Genomic DNA, 24,084 nt, shown 5'->3' on the forward strand with positions numbered 1-24,084 from the left:
ATTTGGCGGGAATAATATATCCCTATGGCTTTTTTAAAAAGCAAAACTCAACTACAAAGCATTAGAGCTTAACAAAATCTTGGTTGTGGGCTATATAAGCAGAACCCTTGCTCTATCACTCCCTAGCTTTGTGACCTTGGCAAAGCTAACCTCACCGCCTGCGTTTTCCTCAGTGTTAAGATGGGGCAAAAAAAAAAAATAGATTTCCTCATAGGTGTTTAACAGCGCTTAGCATGCATTAAAGCACTTACTCTCGGTTATTACAATTATGATTGCAATCATTAAAAAGACACAGTGATTCGTAGCATGGATACAGGAGAGCATAATATGAACAGGGAGCGTGACATTTGGTCAAAGAATGCGCCCGGGTTTAAAACAAAAAAGCTTTTCAGGCAGCGACGGGCCGCGTGACTTTAGACAGGGCAGCTCCTCCCCGCCCCCACGCTCCGCCCCTGCGCTCCGGCCCCGCCCCTTTCGGCCTCAGGCTCCGCCGTCGCGGGTCAGAAGCTGGGGCTTGATGCCCACGCCCAGAGGGAGGGGCTGAATCCGGAGGGACAGCCGGGCTGGAGTCCCGAGAGGTCTGTCCGACACCAGGCCCCAAAATCTCACAGCCCCCGCCGGGCGGAGCAAACCCGGAAGCGGCCGCGCTCAGTTTTGCATAGCAATGACCAGCTTTGCATAACCAGTGAAGGCAAGCATTTAAAGGCGCCGCCGCTGCCACAGACCTGGTAGTCTCGCGCAGACCCACTGTTCGCGATGATCCCACAGATGCAGGCTCTGCTCCTGATGGCCTTGGGCCTGCTGCTCGCCGGCCCTGCGGCCCAGGCATACGTCGTCTTTAACCAGGTGAGCCCCCGTCTCCTTTCGGCCGTCGGCTTCCAGCTTACCGGCCCAGTTGGGGTGGGATTATGGGGGCGGCTACTCCGGTTTCTAGAATTCCTTCTCCTCAACAGAGCCTCCCAGAGTCACTAACTGTGGGACTCTGAGTGGGTCCTTTTCTCTGTCTGAGTTTCGGTTAAGTCATCTGTACAGCGAAGGTGGGCGTTAGGCCTTGTCTGCTCCAGACTTTCGGGGCAGGGGTGATCTCCCTCAGGTCTCTCTTGGCCTCGTCTTTCTGAACATGAGTGAGATCTGGCGGCACTGCAAGGCTAAGGAACTGCTCCCAGGCCCAGAGACTCAACCTTGTTTACCTGCCCCCCCTTACACCCCCTATAAGAAGGCCTGACACCTGTCTCTTCCCCTTCTGTACTGCTCTGTGGCTCAGCTCGTCCTGATGGGTGGGCCGGTTTGAGAGGCTTGTTCTTCTGGTGATAGAGATCCAGCCCTGTGACCTAGTGCTTCTAGTTAAAGGTCACGAAGAGTCTCCAGCTTCTTCCTTCACTTTTCACTCACCCCACGCTCCAGATGCTTGGAAAAGGGAAGTTCTGTTGCCTGAGACCTGGAAAAGCCTACTTCCACTGCCTTTTTGCTGCATAGCTGTGGGCAAGACACAGATGGTCTCTTCATCTGTAAAATGGGCATGATGATACCAACCTGCCTTTCTCAGATGGGTGTGGGTGAAGGGAAATGCTTTTATGGGTAGAAAGGCTCTAAAATTTTAAACAAGTCAAGTGATACAAGCCAGTAGGCTTGGCCTTACCCTGCCCCAGGGGCAAGGGGTCCATTTTATTTTTCCTGTTGAATGAAGGCATAAGAACCTCTTGGCCTTATTTGCTCAGAGAATTCCCAGTTTGTCCCTGAGTGGAGGTTGAGAATGTTTCTCTTGGTTCCAGGGCTGCCCGCTATGAGGTGGAGTCTGGCTAGAGCTCTACATCCCCATTCTCTTATATGTCTTGGCCATGGATACTATCCCAGACCAGAGGGCTTTAGATAGATCAGCAGTTTTGGGGAGGCCCTGAGACATCATAGAGTTCACCCACCTCGCTCAGGCCCCTTTCTCTTATATGTCTTGGCCATGGATACTATCCCAGACCAGAGGGCTTTAGATAGATCAGCAGTTTTGGGGAGGCCCTGAGACATCATAGAGTTCACCCACCTCGCTCAGGCCCCTTTCTCTTATATGTCTTGGCCATGGATACTATCCCAGACCAGAGGGCTTTAGATAGATCAGCAGTTTTGGGGAGGCCCTGAGACATCATAGAGTTCACCCACCTCGCTCAGGCCCCTAGAGGATATGGGCTTTCCTACCATTGTATAGCAAGAGGCACTTTGTTTCCTCTGGGACCATGGGCCAGATAAAGGCAGTGGGGTGATAGTGATCATTTAAGCATCTAGAAACTTGAGTTTTCTTTCCTTTTCTAGCATTAACCAGTCTCTTGTCACTGGGCTGTGGCCAGCATTAGACAGTGGGGAGAATGTCTAATCCCGTGCTAGGCATACAGTAGGTGCTTAATAGACTCTGTGACACTGTGTAATGACTGTCATTTATTGTGCACATACTCTGTGCTTTGTGTTGAGTTGTGTGCTCTTTTTTCTAATAAGCTTTTTTGGGGGAATACTTTTATTTATTTATTTTTAAGATTTTATTTATTTATTTGTCAGAGAAAGAACAAGAGAGAGAGCACAAGCGGGGGGAGTATCAGGCAGAGGGAGAAGCAGACTCCCCGCTGAGCAAGGAGCCCAATGCAAGACTCCATCCCAGGACCCTGAGATCATGACCTGAGCTGAAGGCAGATGCTTAACTGACCAAGCCACCCAGGCGTCCCTGGGGGAATAATTTTAGATTTACAGAAAAGTTGTGGAGATAGTGTAGAGTTCTCATATACGCCTCACCCAGTTTCCCCTAGCGTTAACATCTCCTATTACCGTTGTGCGTTTGTTCGAACTGAGAAACTAACATTGGTTCATCACCATGAACTAAACTCTAGACTTCATTTGGATTTTACCAGTTTTCCCATGAATGTCCTCTTTCTGTTCCAGGATCCAGTCCAGGGTGCCACAGTGCCTTTGTCATCAGGTCTCTCCAGGTTCCTCTGGTCTGTGGCAGCTTCTCAGTCTTGTGTTTTCATGGTTTGACAGTCTTGAGGAGTGGTGACCTGTACTTTCTGTACAGACTTCTCTTTTTCCCAGTAGCCCTGTGAGAAGATATAATTATGCCCATTTAATAGATTGAGGAAACTGAACCTCAAGAGGGTAACTTCACCCAATGTTTTCAGCTGGTATGAGCAGCTGAGGTATGATTGGAACCCAGGTCTGTGACGTATACCCATATTTTTGCCTCCAGAGTTCTGCCTTTCCCCTCTGCCCTATGTTGCCTCTTCCCACGTGTTGGCCTATACTGGGGATGGTAAATACAGTAGTCTCCCCCTTTTCTGTGGTTTTGCTCTCTGTGGCCTGGAAGCCCAGTATGGAAGCGGAGGATCCTCCTTCTGACATCATCGGAAGGTTAGTAGTAGCCTAATGTTATATCACAATGCCTGTGTCATTCCCCTCCCCTCATCTCAACAGACAGGCACTTTCTCGTCTCACGTCATCAACAAGAAAAAGGGTGAGTGCAGTATAGTGGATACTTAGAGAGGCCACATTCACATAACTTTTATTACAGTACGTTATAATTGTTCTACTTTATATTAGTTATGGTTCTTAATCTCTCACTGTGCCCAATTTATAAACTAAACTTGATCATAGGTATGTATAAAAAGAAAGTATGCATAGAAAACAAACATAGAATATATAGGGTTCAGTGCTATCTCTGGTTTCAGGCATACACTGGGGATCTTGGGACATATCCTGCACAGATAAGAATAACTGCTCTGCCAGGTCTGGCCCCTACTGGGCATTGCTAATCCTTCATGCCTCCTTTTCCAGATGAGACTGGACCCAGCTGCAGAAATCATTGCCACAGAAACCTCTAGTCAGGCAATGGGAAACCATGTTGTTTTGCCTCCCTCAGGGCCTGAAGGAAAGGGAGCTTGGGGGAAGGGAGGGAATTCTTCATCTCCAACAGGACATTCAAGAGAGCTGCCCCAGCCTGGAATGAGTCCTCGATGTGAAGCAGGTTGCCTCAGCACCTGTGAAAGCAGCCCCAGAAAATGGCTAGTCCTCCTACCAACCCTCCAGCCCACCTCTTAAGTCCAGGCATTCTTTCATTTGACAGTGGCCTCTGAACTGGTCTCCCCCTTCCAGACTTGTCCCTCTCCAATCCATTCTCAACCATAAACCGGAGCATGGCACTCTCTTGCAGTGGGGTTCCATTGCATTATAGTAAATCCAGGGTCCCAATTATGACCTGCGAGGTCATACATTAAATGACCTTGCCACGCCTCCAGCCTCATCCGTGTCAGTCATCTGCTACACCTAGCCCAATGGCCTTGTAGTGCCCAGACCAGCTAAGCTTCCTACCACAGGGCCTTTGCCCATGTTGTCTCTGCCTGGAGAGAACATTCTTTCTCTCTGTGCTTACATGGCTAACTCCTCATCCTGCAGGAGTCCAGCTTAAGTATCGTTTCCTTACCACCTTATTTAAGCAAGCCCTTTGTTACTGTCAACATGACCTCTGTGCATTTCTTTTCTGGCACTCAGAAATCATGGTGCGTAATACTTATTGGCATTAGACTCTAAGCTCCTCAAGGCAGGGCAAGAACATTTCTAATTGTTTACCACTACTAACACAGACTTAACCCAGGGCTTGCCATCATTGCTCCCTAAATATTTGTGGGATGAATACTGAAGGAAACATTTATTGGTACCTACCCTGGGTAAGGGGCTGTGGGGCATGAGGGCATGAATCAGACCCTGTCTTGTTTTTCTTACTCATGTCATGACATTTCATTCCAAGGGACAGAAACCCATTCCAAGAAGCTCAAGTAAAGGGAAGTTTACTCCAGGTATACAAGGAATCTCATGGAACTAATGGCAGGAAGTGGAGGCTGGGCCATATAATGGCTTTCATTCTGTGAGCCAGCCCATGCTTTGGGCCTGGCATCGTGCGAAGAGCTTCACATGCACGCTCTCATCCTCACAATCGCCCTAAGAGGAAAGTATAAAGCCTTCACTTCAAAGATGTGCCAAGGGGAAACTGACCTATAGAATCATGTGATATGGTGGCTGTGCCACGCTTGTTGACTCAAGTTCTGATTTACCCTCTGTCTCACTCCAGAGTCATGCCTTTCACTGCTACCTCATACTGCCTATTTAGACGGGAGTGGGGGTGGGGAGGGGACACTTCTGTTCTCTCTTCCAGAGACCAGCAGAGCCCGTAGTTCTTGCCTCTTCCCAAACTTTGGCTTGGTCGTGGGTCACAGGTCTAGGTGTTGTGGCCTCATCCCAAAGGTTATGACTCAGTGACAGCACAAAGTCCTCTAAGTGATTTTTGCTTCAACCTCCATTTCGCAGAGGCAGAGAGAATCTGTCAGCCTAGCTTGGGTTAGGTGTTTTCTTTCAGCCCAGTTAGCTATGTTGATGATGGGGTCAGCTTGGGGGTGTAGGGCTGGCTGGTTTTCCTTCTAAGATGGGATGTGCATGGTGGGAATGCCTAAAGTGTCTCTTAGATGGCCTTCAGGGGGGCTGGGAAAGGGGTGAGTGGGCGGGCAGAGTCTGCACAATATACCAAGTTGTTAAAGATCATAGACAAGTAGGCAGGGTTCTGTGGGAGTGGGGAGTAAGTGGTATTGTGTAGCCGGACAAGATGGTGGAATCCGGAGACCTCTGGGGGATGTGGATGAAGAAGAGGGAGTGGCTCAGCAGAGGTGAGGAAGGTGATTCAGATGGGGCAGGGCATGGACAATAGGCTGGGAGGCAGGAAGCACTGGTTAGGATTGGGGAAGCTTGTTCACTAGGGTTCATCAACAAGTCCCCTCTGGGGGTCTCTCTAAGGGTGTCCTATTCCCTCCCTGGGCTGATTGCATACCCCTTAACAGTGGGGTTTTCCACTGTGTTAAGTTTCCTATTGTTCCTGGCCCTGGATTGGGCATGGGGTGTGACATGAATAAGGTCCTGGGTGTGGAGCTGCAAAGGTGAATCCTCCAGGAGCTTCTCTCTAAGGAGATACCAGAACTGGCTGGAGAGGGGTTGGGGGCTGGGAGTGGGAGGTCAGAGAAGGTACACACCAAGGGCAGATGTGGCTAGTCACCTGTTTTAAAGCTCAAGGTCTGGTATATTGTGCTTTATAGATTACAGCACACTTTGGGGAGATTGTATCTTTTGGGTCTTTTAGTATAGTACTACCTAGGAAAAGGGTACCACAAGGGTTATCCTGGGCTTACAGATACGGAGTTGCAGATAAAGCTCAGGGAGGGGAGGTACCTTGCCCAATATCACACCATCAGTAGCCTGTTCTGTTGATGCTTCTGACCTGTGAGGGTTCCTTTTGTCAATGTTTCTTTTCTTTCTGCCGGATTTTTCCTTGGCCATCCCAGCTGGGTAGCTTTTCCTGGGAGAACTGCGATGTTGAGAAGGACCCTGTGGTGCTCAGAAGCTTGACTCTGGAACCTGACCCTATTGCCCTTCCTGGGAACATAACCGTCAGCTCCGAGATCCAGATCGGTGTCCCCCTCAGAAGTCCTCAGAAGGTGAGCCTGGGTGTGGGCAGGGTTGGGGAGGTGCTGGAGGGGAGGTGCCGGGGGCCAGCTGGCAGGGGCCCTGTGGGATGTATGTTCGGGCACCTGTGAGTAATTTTGCAATCCTGGATTTCCCAGATAGATTCATAGACTGTCTAAGAGCTCCAGTTGGGCAATGTTGTTGTGGTGCTGTTGTTAATTATAAAACAGACACATCACTTAGTAAGTATCGTATAGTCACTTTAGAAATCACAAATTGTCAAAAGGCGGGGAGAAATATATCACCTGAAATCTCACTACCCAGTGATAAGGGGTAAGCACTTTTAACATTTGGTAGGTGAGGCTTTGGAACTGTCCCCCATATAATCACATATAACACACATATTAATTTTTGAATGGATATGTATGAAAAAAAGAAGCAGTGCTCCTTGTAAATGTCCTGCAATGTCACTTCTCAGGAGATAGTCATGGTTAGCTATTTACATGATTGTCAGAATGTTTTCTACATTTGTAAATATATGTACATTTATACTTGTGGGTTTTTATGGCATGTGCTATTAAACTTACTTCTTTTGGCATCATCCTATAGGTTCTATACCTCTTTCTATGGCATTTGGCATCAATCTACCTAATTTTTTTTTTTTTTAAGATTTCATTTATTTATTTGACAGAGAGAGAGCACAAGCAGGGAGAGTGGCAGGCAGAGGGAGAGGGAGAAGCAGGCTCCCCGCTGAGCACAGAGCCTGACACGACACTGGGCTCCATCCCAGGACCCTGGGATCATGACCTGAGCCAAAGGTGGACACTTAACCTACTAAACCACCCAGGCGCCCCTACCTAATTCTTTTTAATGGCGGAAATATTCTGTTGTAGATCTGTCCTCGTGTACTTAACAAATCTATTGTCAGACATTTAGTTTGTTTCTGTGGTAGCTTTTTGTCTGTTTGGCTTTGTTTATTTTTTGGCTGTTAGAAATACCTTTGCTGAAATTATCCTTGCAGTGTATCTTTTTGTCCTTCTCTGACTATCTAGACACAGACTTTTTAGGTCTTTAGATACAGATTGCCAGAGTGCCTTCAGATGTTTGAACCCATGTATCCTCTCCAACAGATTGGCCAGCAACAGGTTTGCCTTTTTCCATAAATTTGTTGATTCTGAGCATTTTCTAATAATGTTTTCCACTATTTTATGTCATCCCTAGTGAGGTTCGATGTCTTTTCATTAATTCTGTTGCCTTTTGTATTTACTTTGGGATTGGCCAGTTCGATCATGTCTGTTTCCTCTTTTGGGGGTGGCTATTTACATGCTTTTCAACAGAACCATAAAGGCTTTCCACTTATCTATTGTAACACCATGCATTGTAGTCCTTCTCACTACTTTGAATTGCTGCCTTATAACATATTCTTATATGCCCTTCAGCTTGTCTTGGTGCAGATCTATTCTGGCACGAGTTTTATTCTGATTCTTTACAAGGTTTCTGGTTTGGAATCTATCCCTGTAACTACCCTTCCACCTGGTCAAATCACAGCCTCTACCGCATAGGTTGCTTGTGGACAATTACTGAGTTAATAATGTGGAAAGTGCTGTGCACAGGACCTGGCCCACAAGACCTGCTCAGAACACATTAACTCTTGTTAATAGTTCAATTACTGTCAGTCTTTCCCTGCAGCCCCTGGGACCCGGACAGAAGCCCCGGATATATGTGGACTGCTCTCGGGCCCTGCCTTCCTCGGTACCTCCTTCCAAGTCTTCTCCAGACGAGATCCTTGCATTTTGTTTAGCTGAACTTCAACTGATAATGTAGCAGGGTCCCACAAATGCCATTTCCGTGCTCCTTCTGCTGAGCCCAGGGTGCAGGACTCTCTGACAGGTGCTCTCCTGCCACTGTTACGCAAAACGCTGGCATTTCCATGACACCGTGCATCTGTCTTGGAAGGAAAAAACTGGCGATCTCCTGCCCTCAGCCTGCTTTTCTTGGCTTCTTTGAAGGCCATTAAGATGGACACCCCCCCTTTCCTATTATTTAATTACCTGTCATAAATTTGGGCCATTGCACTTTTTAAAAACTGCGCTCCGATTCCCTCTGTTCATTCCCTTCCCCCTACAATTCTCTTCTATATTTTTGGTTTAGTTCTTTTACTTCTCAGGTAATGTGCGTATTAGCTATTAAATGAAAGCCTCTGAACACTGTAGGAGAAGAGATGATTAGCCTCGTTTTACAGATAAAGGACACTGAGGCTCATAGAAGGGTGCAGTTTGCCCCAGGTCCCATGGTTATTAGCACATTCAAGGCTGGGTGTCTTTATGTTGTGTTGTCCCCTGTTCCTGAACTCTTTCAGGCAGGGAGGTGGACTTAGTGCTTGGTGTGTTTGTAGGAGAGTGCTCCAGAACTTTCCCTTGCTCAGCAGAGACCCCTCGGGAGAGTGCCCGGACTCCAGCCCCCATACGAGCCTGGAGGCCTCAATGGTTCCAACTCTTGTTACTGAGGCCCAGAGAGCAGAGTGAGTGGTCCAGGCCCACAGCCTGTTAGCAAGAGAGCCAGCCCATTCTCTCTTCCTCTGACCTTGCTGAAGTGGAATTTTTTTAAATCCAGATCTCATCTCGGACCTGGATGGACTTAATCCCAGCTGCAATGTTGAGAAGCTGGATGCCCTGGATTCCATGAGCCATGGGCAAGACTGGGGCCACCCAGGAGCTCCTCTTTTCCTCTTTTCACTTGTTTTGTAGGATTCGGCATAATTTATAACTCCCTTTTGCAGGCACTCTCTCAAGTTCCAGTCTCTGGGACCCTGGTTTTCCCATCCTCAGGAATCCTAAATCGCTGCTTTATTCGGCATATACGCTTATTTGGGGCTTTTAGACGTGGCTTTCAGGCCTGATGGTTTGGACTTCCCCCCTCTAAAATCATGTACCTGCAGTGCCCCTGCCTGAGGTCTGTGGCCTTTATAACTGCCCCCTTCCCAATGCCTCACATGGCTCCCCTTCAGTTGCTATCAGTGTGTCTTTATCTAGAGGCCCTGTGTGCCTATCCATGTGGGAGAGGCCAAGAGGTCATTTCAACCTGTAAGAAATTTTAACTCTTAGGATGTCAGAATGGGTAGGTGTCTTGGAGATCATGAGGTCCAAATATTCCATTGTCAGGATGGAGGAGTGGAGACCTGATGGGGAAGGGACTTGCTTACGGGCCCTGGCAGGTGCAGGGCTCCTGTCCTGATTACCTGTCAGTGCTTCTGTCTGTCTTGTTGTGGGGACAGGTCCCGTGACAGAAGTTTATTTAGATCGAGCTACCTAATTGCCACAGAAGTCTTGGGCTAGAGATATTGACAGTACCTTATTATCTAGCCTTGCTTGCTTTCCTGAGCCATAGGACCAAGTAGGTTGAAAACAAGGGCTGGGAAATGAGCCATGGTTTGCAGTCCCCAAATGGTAGGCATGGCTGTTGCCTCAAAAGTGTCTGTTGCCTTACATTCCGTGCACCCCCACTGAGTACCTCTGATGCTGTGCTTGTCCTAAGTGGGGGAGGCATGGCTCCTGGTAGATACAGCCCCACAGGCTTCTAGCCTGATGGGAGGACCCTAGGCAGGACTTGACCCCCACTGGTCCCCTCATCTGGGCGTTTCTGCTCAGGGCATAACTGACTCAACCATTTTTCTTGGGATATTGGTGAAACGAGGGGAGGGGAGACGGTATTGGCTGAGGGAGAAGGTAGGACAGAAGGTCCTGCAGGAATTAATGTTTGGATTTCAGGCACTGTGCCAAGTGTTTCATGGGCACTGTCTCACTTGATGGGATCTTGTGAGAGAGATAGGCATGTCCTGCTTTTGGAGATAAGGGAACGGAAACTGAGAGAAGGAGCTCCAGGCAAAGGGGCAGTACTAGGATGTGACAGGATTAGCTTTCCAACCCAGGCCCTGTGATTCTTCCTAGCCAAAGGGGCTGGAGCAGGCTTGGCAGGAGAGCAGAGAGGATGCCTGGGAGGGGACTGTGTGTGAGTAGGGGTGAGGGATGCTGTGTGTGTCAGCAGAGCGAGATGAGGTCAGCAAGGGAGGCCATTTGAGTTTGTCCACCCAGGATCCAGAGTATACTAAAGTCTCCCTTCCTCCTGGACCTGGATCCTGACATCTAGGGCAGTTGGAAGACTGAGTCCACAACCTGGGGAGCCAGCCCGAGCCCAGCAGGCTCTAGGGGGGAATAAGCACCTATCCAGGATTTGTCTCTTAAACACAAAAGTCCTAAATCAAGTGAGCCTGGAGGCTGGGAAACATGGAATTGCTAAGATGTCAGAACTGAAAGGGATCTTAACATTGTGGTTTCCCTGCCATAACATCCACAAGGAATCAGATGCTTGAGTGAGCTAACTTCCTCCTGCCCTTTCCTTACTGTTTTCCCTTGATACATTTTGGGGAGTTGAGGGCACGAACATGGTCGAGAGAGACAACTCACTTAGTGAATGCCTGGCACACACCAGGCACAACTGGGACTGTCTGCCTTGAAGTCCTGGCCACTTCTGGGTCGGCTGCAACTTCTAGAACAGGAATAGCATCATGATGGCATGGAGGTGTGAAGCACATCATAGATCTTCTCGTCCAGCTTCTCTCTGGATGTAGGGCTCCTTTGGTGGCTTCCCCGACTGAGTCCAGGGAGCCCACAACTTCTTGGAGTAGTTCTGTCTGTGGCAACCTAGCTATCTGTAATGGTTAAGAAGACCTTCCTTTATATCAATCCCAAAGTGATCTCCCTATAAATTCCTATTGTTTTGAATTCTGTCTTGGGGCGCCTGAGTGGCTCAGTCAGTTAAGCGTCTGCCTTTGGCTCAGGTCATGATCTCAGGGTCCTGGAATTGAGCCCCACATCAGGCTCCCTGCTCAGTGGTGAGTCTGCTGCTCCCTCTCTCTCTGTAATCTTTCTTGCTCTCACTCTCTCTCAAGTAAATAAATTAAAAAATCTTAAAAAAAATAAATTCTGTGCTTGATGGCTATACAGAGAAAATTTGATCCAAAGATAGAAAATAGGTTTCTGTTCCAATCGGCTGGCAGGAGCTGAGATCCTACACAGACAAGGGCTCTGAAGCCAAGACTGGGCTGAGAAGGGAAGTCTAGGAAGTGATGCTAGTTAGCCAATTAGCAGTTAGATGACAAGTTCATTTCAAATCCAGTGTTACCTTCCACTGATGGTAGTAACACCATAAAGAATTCCAAGACTGTGGTTCAGTGAAGGGGAAAAAAAAAATCACAGCAATGATTAATACCTGCCACGGTCACAGGGAAAGTTACCATTGGGATACGTGCCACCTTATTGTCACTTCTGGATCAGAGTATCTCCAAGACCCCATCCGATGAAAAATTCTGTGATTAAAACAAAATGCTGATCTTTTAAGAGGTAGAAGGGCTGTGATGTTTGCCTTGGAATTCATACTGATTCAAACTTTTTCTCACTAGCTGGAATTACATATAGAGAAGGAAGTGGGCGGCTTCTGGGCCAAAGTCCCATGTGTGGAACAACTTGGTAGCTGCAGCTATGAAGACTTCTGCCAAACACTTGATTCTTTAATTCCCCCTGGACAGTCCTGCCCAGAGCCCCTGCACACCTATGGGCTTCCCTGCCACTGTGGCATCCAAGCAGTAAGTACTTAGGAAAGGAGAGTATTATTTCTGTGGCTGGCGTAAAGACATGGGGTTTGGAGAGAAGGGTTCTTGCATTCTCCTCCTGCAGATCTGGATGTCTGTGGGTGTACATTGGTGTGATCTATCCCGAATTGCTTATGTCGGGGGGCCTTGGTTTATCCATCTGTGAATTGGGAGACTTGAACTGCATTGTGACCTCCAGTGCCCATGAGCTGTAACATTCCATGCTCTGTAGTACTCTGGCAATCTCTAATCTCCTGTGGCTCTCAGGAGAGTGGGAAGAGGGGCAGTTCATGGCTGCCGTCTTACAGGAGAGTTCCAGGAGAGTCCCATCAGTAGGCTCCCACTGACCTGTGATCCATTGGTTTTCCCGCAGGGCATCTATTCACTGCCCCGGACCGAGTTCACCCTGCCCAAGATGGAGCTGCCCAGCTGGCTCAGCTCCGGGTCCTACCGCATCAAGAGCATCCTCAGCCGTGATGGGGAACGTCTGGGCTGTGTCAAGATCTTTGCCTCTCTGAAGGGCAAATAATGTGGTGGCACCAGCCACAGCAGAATGAAGGGGTATGAGGAAGATGTCCCTCTTCTTCTGTCTTGCATTTGCCAAGGTGAAATTCTGTCCCCCTTCAAGCCCCTTTCTACAATGATGTCACTTCCCTCACTGAAAATCATTTTGTGCCACCGATGTTTTAGGCATGGGCAGGCAGCCCTAGCCTCAGGAGGAGCTCGGCAGTTCTAGATGGCCCACTACACCTGCCAGGCCGGCCGCTTCATTTTCCTCCTCCAACCTATGATTTTCTGTCTTAACACCTTAACTTGTTTTCTGAATAATCGAGGAATGGGACTAATATATTTTGAGACCCCAAGTTCAGACTGACCCAGTCTTGGTTTCCTGAAGTACCTTCATGATTTTCTTAAATTCTTTTTTTTTTTTTTTTTTTTTTTTTTGGTCATGGAGTTAAAAGCAGAATGAGAGTATTAACAGTTTTTGTTTTACTCCAGTCCCCTCTTACAATGAAGGGACTGAAGTAATTCACCTTAGTCTCTTCCTCCATTAACGTCTGTGATTAATTCAGTTTTCTTTTCTAGATTTGCCCAATGAACAGTGAGGCATAGCGTATCCTGGGGAGGTAGGGCACGTGGTGGAGGGCTTCACTGGGAGAGGTATTTAATAATGCTCTATGTATTGCAACTAATGAATCATTGAACTTTACATAAAAAACCAGGGATGTACTGTATGGTTACTAACATAATATAATAAAAAAATATTTAAAAAAAATAAGGAATCTTTAAAATAACCAGAAGACAAATGACACCAAATTAATAAAAGTGTAGATCAAAAAAAAAAAAAAAAAAAGAATGCTCTATGTATTTAAGATAGTTTACAAACTCTCATGCTTCCTGGGCCAAGCATGAGACCTAAACGAGTGAGGATGACCACAAGGAACATATTACTTCCAGGCATGTCCTTTTCCCCCTTTGTGTAGCAGCTCTTATCCACTGTTACTAGGCAGCTGAGGTCCAGTCTTGAGCTTGGGCTATTATCAGGGATGATGGGGCCTGAGTTGAATAGAGAGGGTGCCTGCATTCAGCCCTTAGGGGCAGCTGCTATGTAGTGGTGGCAGCTGGTGCCACATGAGAATGCTGTGGGCCCAGTATTACCAAATAGTCTCAACTTTTTTTCCTTGGAGAAGCCAGAAATCGAGACTTTTATATGAAATCTTACAGTTTTTAGATATTGACAACTAATTATTTTTTAAAACACTATGCAGGCCAAAAGGGCCAAACAGACTTGTCAGGGGGGAAATCTGGCCCAGTGTGGCCAGTTTGCCACCTCTGATGTAAGAACGTGCATTTCTTCTCCTTTCGGTCTTGAGACAACTCCTCCAATGCCGTTTCTTCCTCCCTAGGGCCAAATCCATAGTGTCTGACCCACAGAGCAGGCTCTTCCAGGGCTCGGGGAGGGGGAGGCAGCCTCTCAGAGATGTGAGCTGCCCCAGCCTAGGAATGTTGTCGGGGTGAATGGGGTAACCACTGAAGAGTTGGAACCCACCAGCAGCTGCTCTGTGGAGCAAGGATCCCACGAAAAGGGGTAAACTCACATCAGGTGCCTGGGTTTGTCCATCATCCCGTCCTCCACGACAGCCTACTGACCCATGGATCGCTCCCAGCTTCTGGGCTCATTTGAAGCCTGGAATGGCAATAAAGCTTTTTAACTTCCTGAGAATTCCTCCTTGTCTTGGCTGCCTATTTGTCCGTCTTGGGATTTTAGGAGCTTGTTTGCGGTGGGCTGTTCCTGCTGGAAGGGTTGGTTATGGCGGCACAGATGAGCCGAGGTGATTCCAGGGACTGTCTCTTCTGTATCCACCTTGTGAGCTGCTTGTTATCCCTGCTTCATTCGGCCTCGCCACTGTCCGGTGTCCTGGGTTTGCTTTTTTGCTTTCCTATTACTCTGTGACCATGCCAGTCTTTACCCCTTTTGGCTTTTTTGGCTTGATTCTCAGAGTTGTTCTCAGTTCATATCCTAGAATGGAATCTCATTAGCTCAGTGTATCTTTCCATGTCATGCCAGGCTCTTGGGTCAAATGTTCCCCCAGGTCTCATTGGGGAGGGGACAAAAAAAAAATCTCAATTCACAGGCAAAATAGACTTTAAGGAATGGTACTGAGCCAACTCAAAGCCATTTAGAAAAAGTTGAAAATAGATTCATACTTCACACCATATGCAGAGTAAACTCCAAATGGATCCAGGGTCTAAATGTCAGAAAATGAAACCATACAAGTACTAAAAGAAAACAGGTGAAAAACCCAGAGGTGATAAAAGATTGATACATTTGACTACATTAAAAGAAAAAAAGTTGCTGCTTAAGAAATACCATAAAGTCGAAAGACTGGAAGAAAACATTTACAGCACATATCATAGACAAAGCGTTAATATTTCTAAATTATAAAAGAATGAAACATTCAAGGGAATAAAAACCTAATAGAAAAACTGAGAAAAAACATGAGTAGACAACTCTCCTCTCTCTCACACACACTCACACTAACATGTAAAAATGGCCCTTCAACATGAAAAATGTACAAACTTACCCATGATTAGAGAAATGTCAATTGAAACAATAGAGAGAATGTCACATCTCAGACTGGTGAACAATGGAAGTACAACCACACAGCTAGGCAAGGCTATAGGGAGACAGACATCCCTACACCGCTGGTGGGAATGCAAAGTGGTACAATTCTTGACAGGATTTTGTCAGTACCTAACCAAACTTCAAAAACGCTTACTCTTTGACCCAACATTGCACCACTGGGAATTCCCTCTGAAGACACACTTCCAGCAATACAAAAATACGCCCGCACATGATTATTCATTGCAGCACTGTGACCACAAAGACTGGAAATGTAAATGTCTATAAGAAAGTGAGTGAATAAACCACAGTATGTCCACACTGAGTACTTTAGCTATAAAAAAGAATGCGGAAGAGGCTCAGAGAACCCCCCTCAAAATCAATAAAAATAAGTCAACACCCCAACATCTAATAGTAAAACTTACAAATCTCAGACACAAAGAGAAAATCCTGAAAGCAGCTCGAGACAAGAGGTCTGTAACCTACAACGGTAGAAGCATTAGATTGGTAGCAGACCTATCCACAGAGACCTGGCAGACCAGAAAGGACTGGCATGATATATTCAGGGTACAATAACAAGAAAAATATGCAGCCAAGAATGCTTTATCCAGCTAGGCTGTCATTGAAAATAGGAGGAGAGATAAAAAGCTTCCAGGATAAACAAACTAAAAGAATTTGCAATCACCAAACCAGCCCTACAATAATATTGAAAGGGGTCCTCTAAACAGAGAGCCCCAGGGTAACATAGACCAGAAATATACAGTAACAGTCACCTTACAGGCAATACGATGGCACTAAATTCATATCTTTCAAAAGTTACCTTGAATGTAAATGGGCTAAATGCCCCAATCAAAAGACACAGGGTATCAGATTGGATAAAAAAGCAAGACCCATCCATATGCTGTCTGCAAGTCACTCATTTTAGACCCAAAGACACCTCCAGATTTAAAGTGAGGGGGTGGAAAATCATTTGTCACGCTAATGAATATCAAAAGAAAGCTGGGGGTGGCAATCCTTACATCAGACAAATTAGATTTTAAACCAAAGACTGCAATAAGAGATGAGGAAGGACATGATATCATACTTAAAGGGTCTATCCAACAAGAAGATCTAATAAGTGTAAATATTTATGGCCCTAACATGGGAGCACCCAAATATATAAGCCAATTAATAACAAAATCAAAGAAACACATCGATAATAATATGATAATAGTAGGGGACTTTAACACCCCCCTCGGTGCAATGGACAGGTCATCTAAGCAAAAGATCAACAAGGAAATAAGGGCTTTAAATAACACACTGGTTGAGATGGACCTCACAGATATATTCAGAACATTCTATCCCAAAGCTACAGAATACAAATTCTTCTCCACTGCACATGGAACATTCTCCAGAATAGACCACATCCTGGGTCACAAATCAGGTCTCAATTGTTACCAAAAGATTGGCATCATTCCCTGCATATTTTTGGACAACGATGCTTTGAAACTGGAACTCAATCACAAGAGGAAAGTTGGAAAGAACTCAAATACGTCGAGGCTAAAGAGCATCCTACTAAAGAATGAATGGGTCAACCAAGAAATTAAAGAAGAATTTAAAAAATTCATGGAAACAAATGAAACTGAAAATACAACTGTTCAAAATCTTTGGGATGCACAAAGGCAGTCCTAAGAGGGAAGTATATAGTAATACAAGCCTTTCTCAAGAAACAATAAAGATCTCAAATATGTAACCTAACCCTACACCTAAAGGAGCTGGAGAAAGAACAGCAAATAAGGCCTAAACCTAGTAGTAGTAGAGAAATAATAAAGATCAGGGCAGAAATCAATGAAACAGAAACCAAAAGAATAATAGAACAGATCTACAAAAGTAGGAGCTGGTTCTTTGAAAGAATTAATAAGATTGATGAACCCCTGGCCAGAGTTATCAAAATGAAAAGAGAAAGGACCCAAATAAACAAAATCATGAATGAAAGAGGAGAGATCACAACCAATGCCAAAGAAATACAAACAATTATAAGAACATATTATGAGAAATTATATGCCAATAAATTAGACAATCTAGAAGGAACGGGAGCGTTTCTAGAGATGTATAAACTACCAAAACTGAAGCAGGAAGGAAAAGAAAACCTGAGCGGACCCATAACCAGCAAGGAAATTAAAGCAGTAATCAAAAATCTCCCAACAAACAAGAGCACAGGGCCAGATGGCTTCCCAGGGGAATTCTACCAAATATTGACAGACGAATTAATACCTATTCTTCCGAAACTGTTCCAAAAAATAGAAACGGAAGGAAAACTTTCAAACTCATTTTATGAGAGCAGTATTACCTTGATCCCCAAACCAGACAAAGACCCCACCAAAAAGGAGAATTACAGACCAATATCCTTGATGAACGTGGATGCAAATATTCTCACCAAGATTCTAGCCAATAGGACCCAGCAGTACATTAAAAGGATTATTCACCATGACCAAGTGGGATTTATGCCTGGGCTGCAAGGTTGGCTCAACATCCGCAAATCAATCAATGTGATACACTACATTAATAAAAGAAAGTACAAGAACCATATGATCCTCTCAATAGATGCAGAAAAAACATTTGACAAAGTACAGCATCCTTTCTTGATTAAAACTCTTCACAGTGTAGGGATAGAGGGTATATACCTCAATATCATGAAAGCCATGTATAAAAAACCCACAGCAAATATAATTCTCAATGGGGAAAAACTGAGAGCTTTTCCCCTAAAGTCAGGAACATGGCCGGGATGTCCACTATCACCACTTTTGTTCAACATAGTACTGGAAGTCTTAGCCTCAGCAATCAAACAACAAAAAGAAATAAAAGACATTGAAATCAGCAAAGAAGTCGTCAAACTCTCACTCTTTGCAGAGGATATGATACTCTATGTGGAAAACACAAAAGACTCCACCCCAAAATTGCTAGAACTCATACAGGAATTCAGCAAAGTGGCAGGATATAAAATCAATGCACAGAAATCAGTTGCATTTCTATACACCAACAATGAGACAGAAGAACGAGAAATTAAGGAGTTGATCCCATTTACATTTGCACCAAAAACCATAAGATACCTAAGAATAAATCTAACCAAAGAGGCGAAGAATCTGTACTCAGAAAACTATAGAATACTCATGAAAGAAATTGAGGAAGACACAAAGAAGTGGAAAAACGTTCCATGCTCACAGATTGGAAGAACAAATATTGTGAAAATGTGTATGTTACCTGGAGCAATCTGCACATTCAATGCAATCCCTATCAAAATACCATCATTTTTTTTTCACAGAGCTGAAACAAATAATCCTAAAATTTGTATGGAACCAGAAAAGACCCCGAATAGCAGAGGAATGTTGAAAAAGAAAACCAAGCTGTGGCATCACAATGCCAGACTTCAAGCTCTATTACAAAGCTGTAATCATCTAGACAATATGGTACTGGGACAAAAACAGACACATAGATCAATGGAACAGCATAGAGAGCCCAGAAATGGACCCTAAACTCTATGGTCAACTAATCTTTGACAAAGCAGTAAAGAATATCCAATGGGGAAAAGACAGTCTCTTCAACAAATGGTATTGGGAAAATTGGACAGCCACATGCGGAAGAATGAAACTGGACCATTTCCTTACATCATACACAAAAATATACTCAAAATGGATGAAAGACCTATTGTGAGACAGGAATCCATCAAAATCCTTGAGGAGAACTCAAGCAGCAACCTCTTTGACCTTGGCCACAGCAACTTCTTCCTGGACACATCACCAAAGGCAAGGGAAGCAAGGGTAAAAATGAACTGTATACACAATGGAATATTATGCTGCCATCAAAAATGAAGTCTAACCATTTGCAATGACATGGATGGAACTAGAGGGTATTATGCTAAGCGAAATAAGTCAATTAGAGAAAGACAATTATCATATGATCTCTCTGGTATGTGGAATTTGAGAAACAAGGCAGAGGATCATAGGGGAAGAGAGGAAAAAATGAAACAAGAAGAAATCGGAGAGGGAGACAAACCATAAGAGACTCTTAATCTCGGGAAACAAACTGAGGGATGTTGGAGTGGAGGAGACGGGAGGGATGGGGTGGCTGGGTGATGGACATTGAGGAGGGTATGTGTTGTGATGAGTGCTGTGTATTGTGTAAGACTGAGAAATCACAGACCTGGACCCCTGGAGCAAAAAATACATTATATGTTAATAAAACAAAAGAATGAGGAAGATCTTTGAATTGATATGGAGTTATTTCCAGGATATAGTGTTACGTGCAAAGTTCAGAGAAGTGTAATGTGCTACTTTTCACGTAAGACAGAAGGGGTGGATATAAATAAATATATGTGCATTTGCTCATTAGTAAATATGAGCCAGGACCAATGAGATTGTTTTGTGTAACTGTGACTCTTAGAACCATAACAATGTTCCTCACACCCAGAACATGATTAAGATCATCCAGGAGATGAGGGAAATTCAATATGGAATACAAACAATAACAAACGAATTGTATTTCAAATGAACGCAACTGCATTGAAGGAGGTGAGTAAGAAAGGTAACTAACTGAAGTTATAGTATTTCAATGGGATACTATAAAGCTAAAGACCAATGGATCTGCACACAAATATTGGGCTCGAATTAGTCAATCTGTTTTTCACAGGAGTAGGGGTCAGCAATTCTGAAAATATGTGTATGTTAGGATTGAAAAAATAAATATATTGTGGGTAATGAGAGCATCAGGGCATACTGAAAGGGCACGGGAGCCAACTTGAAGGAGTTTTCAATGGTCAAATCTTGGACATTTTGAGCAATAAAATAAATAATGACAGTAATGCATTCTAATCCATTGAATTAAAGAAAAATCCATGAGTCTATTCACAATAGAATCACAGTTAAATGTAGAAGGAATGTCAGGAAAAGAAAAAAAAAATCACCGTTAGGCAAATAACATTGTAATAACAAGGAATACCTATGGATACTAAAATTATTGGGTCAAAGTATGATTAAAAACAGGATTTTGCAGGGTGCCTGGGTGGCTCAGTTGGTTAAGCAACCGACCCTTATTTGGGCTCAGGTCATGATCTCAGGGTCAAATCGAGCTCCCCATTGGGCTCCACACTCAGCAGGGATGTGCTTGAGATTCTCTCTCTCCCCATCTCCTCCCACTCTCCCCATCCCAGCTCGTGTGTTCATGCCCTCTCTTTCTCTCTAAAACAAAACAAAAAAGGATTTTCATGGTTTCAAGGTGTTTCCTTACAAGATACGAAGTGCAAAGGGGAAAACAGTCACTTTTTAGTGAGAAAACTGGCAGACGCCATCTTAACCAAATGTACATCACTAAGTTAACATCACTAGTAATAAGACATTGACCGTGTGCACCTCCTGATATGGTGCACTGATGAAGCACAATGAAACTGCTGTGGTCTTGTCAAAAATAGGTTAACCTCAGTGAGAAGAAAAGAGGAGACAAACCCAAATTGAGAGACACTACAAAGTGAATGGCAGTGTTCTTCAAAAGTGCGGGGCCATGAACAGTAAGGAAAGACTGAGGAACAGTCACAGATTAGAGAGAATAAAGAAACTGTGGGCTCTTGAATTGGATGCTGGATTAGAAAAAGGCCCAGAAACAGGATTTCACCTATGTTACTTACTTGGCTTTGACCCTTGTATTGGGGTTCTGTAAGATGTTAACATTAGTGAAAGCTAGGTGAAAGGTATATTGGGAACTTTGTATTATTTTTGCCACCTTGAATTTTTTTCAAAGGAAAAAGTTGTAAAAATATATTGCTGAAGTTCCCATTTGGAGGGACAAAAAGGTTATGCGCTAGCTCTCATGCAACTTCAGTCCAGGAAGGGAGACAAACAAATAAATACCGCAACTGTGATGTGTTACAAAATAGAAGTTCCTGGGGACTGCAGAGTCTGGGTGGGTGCGTGAAGTCAGAGAGGGTTTTCTTGAGGAAGTGGTAGCTGACATCTGAGAAATGAGGAGGAATGAATCAGGGAAAGAGAGGAATAGTGTATGTGGAAGCTCCGCAGCTAGGGGGAACATGGTGTTTTAGGGAACTCGACAAGGGCTGTTAAGACTGGAAGGAAAAGGTGCTGCTGCTGCAGGAAGAAGCTGGAGAGGTGGAGAGGCACCAGATCACCCAGGGCCTTGCAATTGGGTTTTTGCCAGTTTTTGCCAAAGTGGCACAGACAGTGGAGAATTTATCCTCCATTGTTGCAACTAGACTGATCAGTTTGGGTCCTGTCGGTGATCTTCAGAGTGCTGATTGCCATCAGAGAGTGTAAGCAGTACCGGTCACCTGGTGCCTGAGGTTCCTTGTCTGGTAGCTTAACAGCCTGACCTGTAAGTCCAGCTTCTTAAGTTGGAGTCCTCCTGAAGATCTTCCCTTCTAAGAGTCCTATCACCTCAATTTCACTTTCAAGTGGTATTGGCATACCAGGCAGAAGTTCTGCCCCCTCACCCATTTTCTTTATCTTTGAACTCAGGGACTTGCTTGAGGCTCTCCTGTGTAGGTTTGAGTCAGCCTGGACATTGTTTGTCAAGAACAAATTTTGTGCGTCCCTAGGAATTTGCCTTTCAGTTTCGTTGCCAGGGACACTGTGACTTATAAACCGTTGCACTTGTGTCACTAATGTACACTTGGAGTCAAGTGACTCTGAATGCCTCCATTTCACGTGGGTGACTTCTGTTGCCCAACAGCCCCCCGCCCAGGCAGGGCTTGTGTTGCCTGAGCAATCTCAACATGAGTTCTGTAGCAACCCCAGTTCTCTTATTGCTCCTTCTTTCAGTGGGCTTGCTGAAGACCAAAGAAACCTCTCTTTAAAATGATTTTGTGTATCATTCCACTCTACACCCCAACCGTAGTCCAGCTCTATCATTTTAAGGCCGATCACATTTGTCCAGCAGAGAACTGCAATGGGAAATATTTCTGAAGGTCCTGGGCAGGGGCAGGAATCCCCCTCCATCCTCAGTATCCTCTAAAATATCTCTATTCCAGCTCCTGGGTCCCAGTTTTTGCCAAAGAAGCACGTAGCCGCAGAGAATTCAGCCTACATCGTTGCAACTGGAATGGCCAGTTTGGGTCCTATCAGTGATCTTCAGAACGTAAGGTGCAATCAGATAGTGTGTGTCGCGCCAGTCATATGGTGCCTGACGTTCATTGTCTGGTGGCTTACTTCCCTAATCTGATTTTGCATTGCTTTATTTTGCATGCAAACCTTAGTGCCAAAGTAGGTTATCCACTATCTGTAGATTGTTCAATGCTATGAGAAGCGGAGATTCTTGCATTCCTTTTTCCAGAGCTTCTTTTGCAATCCAGGGTCTATTAACTTCATGGACTTTGTGATTGCTCCCGAAATTGCACATAAAACTTAGTACGTGTGTATATATGTGAATTTTATGAAGGAGGATCTATGGCTTCCATTAGAATCTCAACAAGGTGTATGACCATCCCCTACCCTAAAGTCATAAACCATACTGTCTTATCTGTATTTTATCGCTCTATATTCTATAAGAAGGCTTCATGTATTTCTCAAAGCCTCACTTTTTCCACGCTTGTGGTCTGGGTCTCCAAAGAGCAAAGATTTTATTATTGGGTTAAAGCTTTCTTATCTAGTAATAGGATGATCCGCTCTACCTCCCTTTCTTTCATAGCCACTTAACATCTTCTCCAAGAGCTTGTTGCTTGACATCTGACCATTGGTAAATGGATGATGATGCACTGTGAATGAGAACTCTGCTAACTCCAGCTGGGATTCCTGGTGTTTCATAGCATCAATCATGTTATAGAAGGGGGGGCTGAAAAGTGACACCTAGAAGTATTCATTATACTGTACATTTGTGCTTTATGTACTTTCCCATATGAGTTAAAAATAAATTTTGTTAACATTGTATTTCCATAATAGTGAAACAAATCATTACAATTTCTCCTCACATGAAGTTTCTTTAATTGTGAATTAATACATTACTGTTAAAAATACAGTAACACAGGCAAGCAAAAAAAAAAAAAAAGCATTGAATTTCACTCCTAACTCAATCAACTTGGTGAAAATAACGTTTTATGTTCTGCATACCCTTCAAAAGTGCTTGACTATATATGCAAATGACTTCTTTTTAAAAAAGAACCAAAATTGAATCATGCTTCACATTTTTAGCAGCTGTATTGGGGTACAGTTAATATTAGACTGCACATATCTAAAGTGTATAATTGGTAAGTTTTGAAATATATACACACCCCTGGGAAACCATCCTCACAATCAAAATTATGAACACATTATCCATAACATTCAATAGTTTCCTCATGCCCCTCTGTAATACCTCCCACTCACTCTACCCACCCCTTCCCCTTTCAGAAACCAGATTTGCTTTCTGTCGCTACAGAACAGGTTGCATTTTCTACTATGCTAAAGCTACCATGAACATTTATGTACAAGTCTTTTTATAGGTATTTGCTTCCTTTTATGGGAGTTCCAGTTCCTCCACATCTTTGCCAACACTAGTATGGTCAATCTTTTAAATTTTATGTATACAGTGGTATCTCATCATGGCTTTTATTTGGATTTCCCTAATTACTAATCATGTTGAAAATATTCTCATATGCGTATTTCCCATCCATATATCTCCTTTGGTAATGGGTCTATTCAAACCTTTGCCTATTAAAAAAAATAAGTTGTTTCCTTATCACTGGGCTTTGAGAGTTCTTCATGTATTCTGGGTATGAGTGTTTCAATAGACATAACTTTGCAACAATTTTCTCTCAGACTGTGGCTTTTCCTTCCATCCTTTCAACAGTGTTTTTTGAAGAGCAAAAGTTTTAATTTTG

General features: G+C 44.4%; 1 protein-coding gene across 1 annotated transcript; it reads left to right on the top strand.

Moving 5' to 3' along the window:
* Positions 1 to 476: 476 nt before the first annotated feature.
* On the top strand, positions 477 to 14,348 carry GM2A (ganglioside GM2 activator). The gene is made up of 4 exons (XM_026510811.4): positions 477 to 846; positions 6,357 to 6,509; positions 11,936 to 12,118; positions 12,498 to 14,348. Exons 1-4 carry the CDS (start codon positions 757 to 759, stop codon positions 12,651 to 12,653), a joined length of 582 nt encoding a protein of 193 aa, XP_026366596.1. The 5' UTR covers positions 477 to 756; the 3' UTR covers positions 12,654 to 14,348.
* Positions 14,349 to 24,084: the final 9,736 nt, after the last annotated feature.

Source organism: Ursus arctos, unplaced genomic scaffold (assembly GCF_023065955.2).
Source record: "Ursus arctos isolate Adak ecotype North America unplaced genomic scaffold, UrsArc2.0 scaffold_15, whole genome shotgun sequence".
NCBI classification, from domain to species: domain Eukaryota; kingdom Metazoa; phylum Chordata; class Mammalia; order Carnivora; family Ursidae; genus Ursus; species Ursus arctos.

Bases quoted from the DNA above. Each gene is read 5' to 3' on its own strand.
- GM2A (XM_026510811.4), top strand. From the start codon at position 757: ATGATCCCACAGATGCAGGCTCTGCTCCTGATGGCCTTGGGCCTGCTG. The intron at 6,510-11,935 runs GTGAGCCTGGGT...TTTTCTCACTAG, and splicing joins CCCTCAGAAGTCCTCAGAAG to CTGGAATTACATATAGAGAA. The intron at 12,119-12,497 runs GTAAGTACTTAG...GTTTTCCCGCAG, and splicing joins GCCACTGTGGCATCCAAGCA to GGCATCTATTCACTGCCCCG.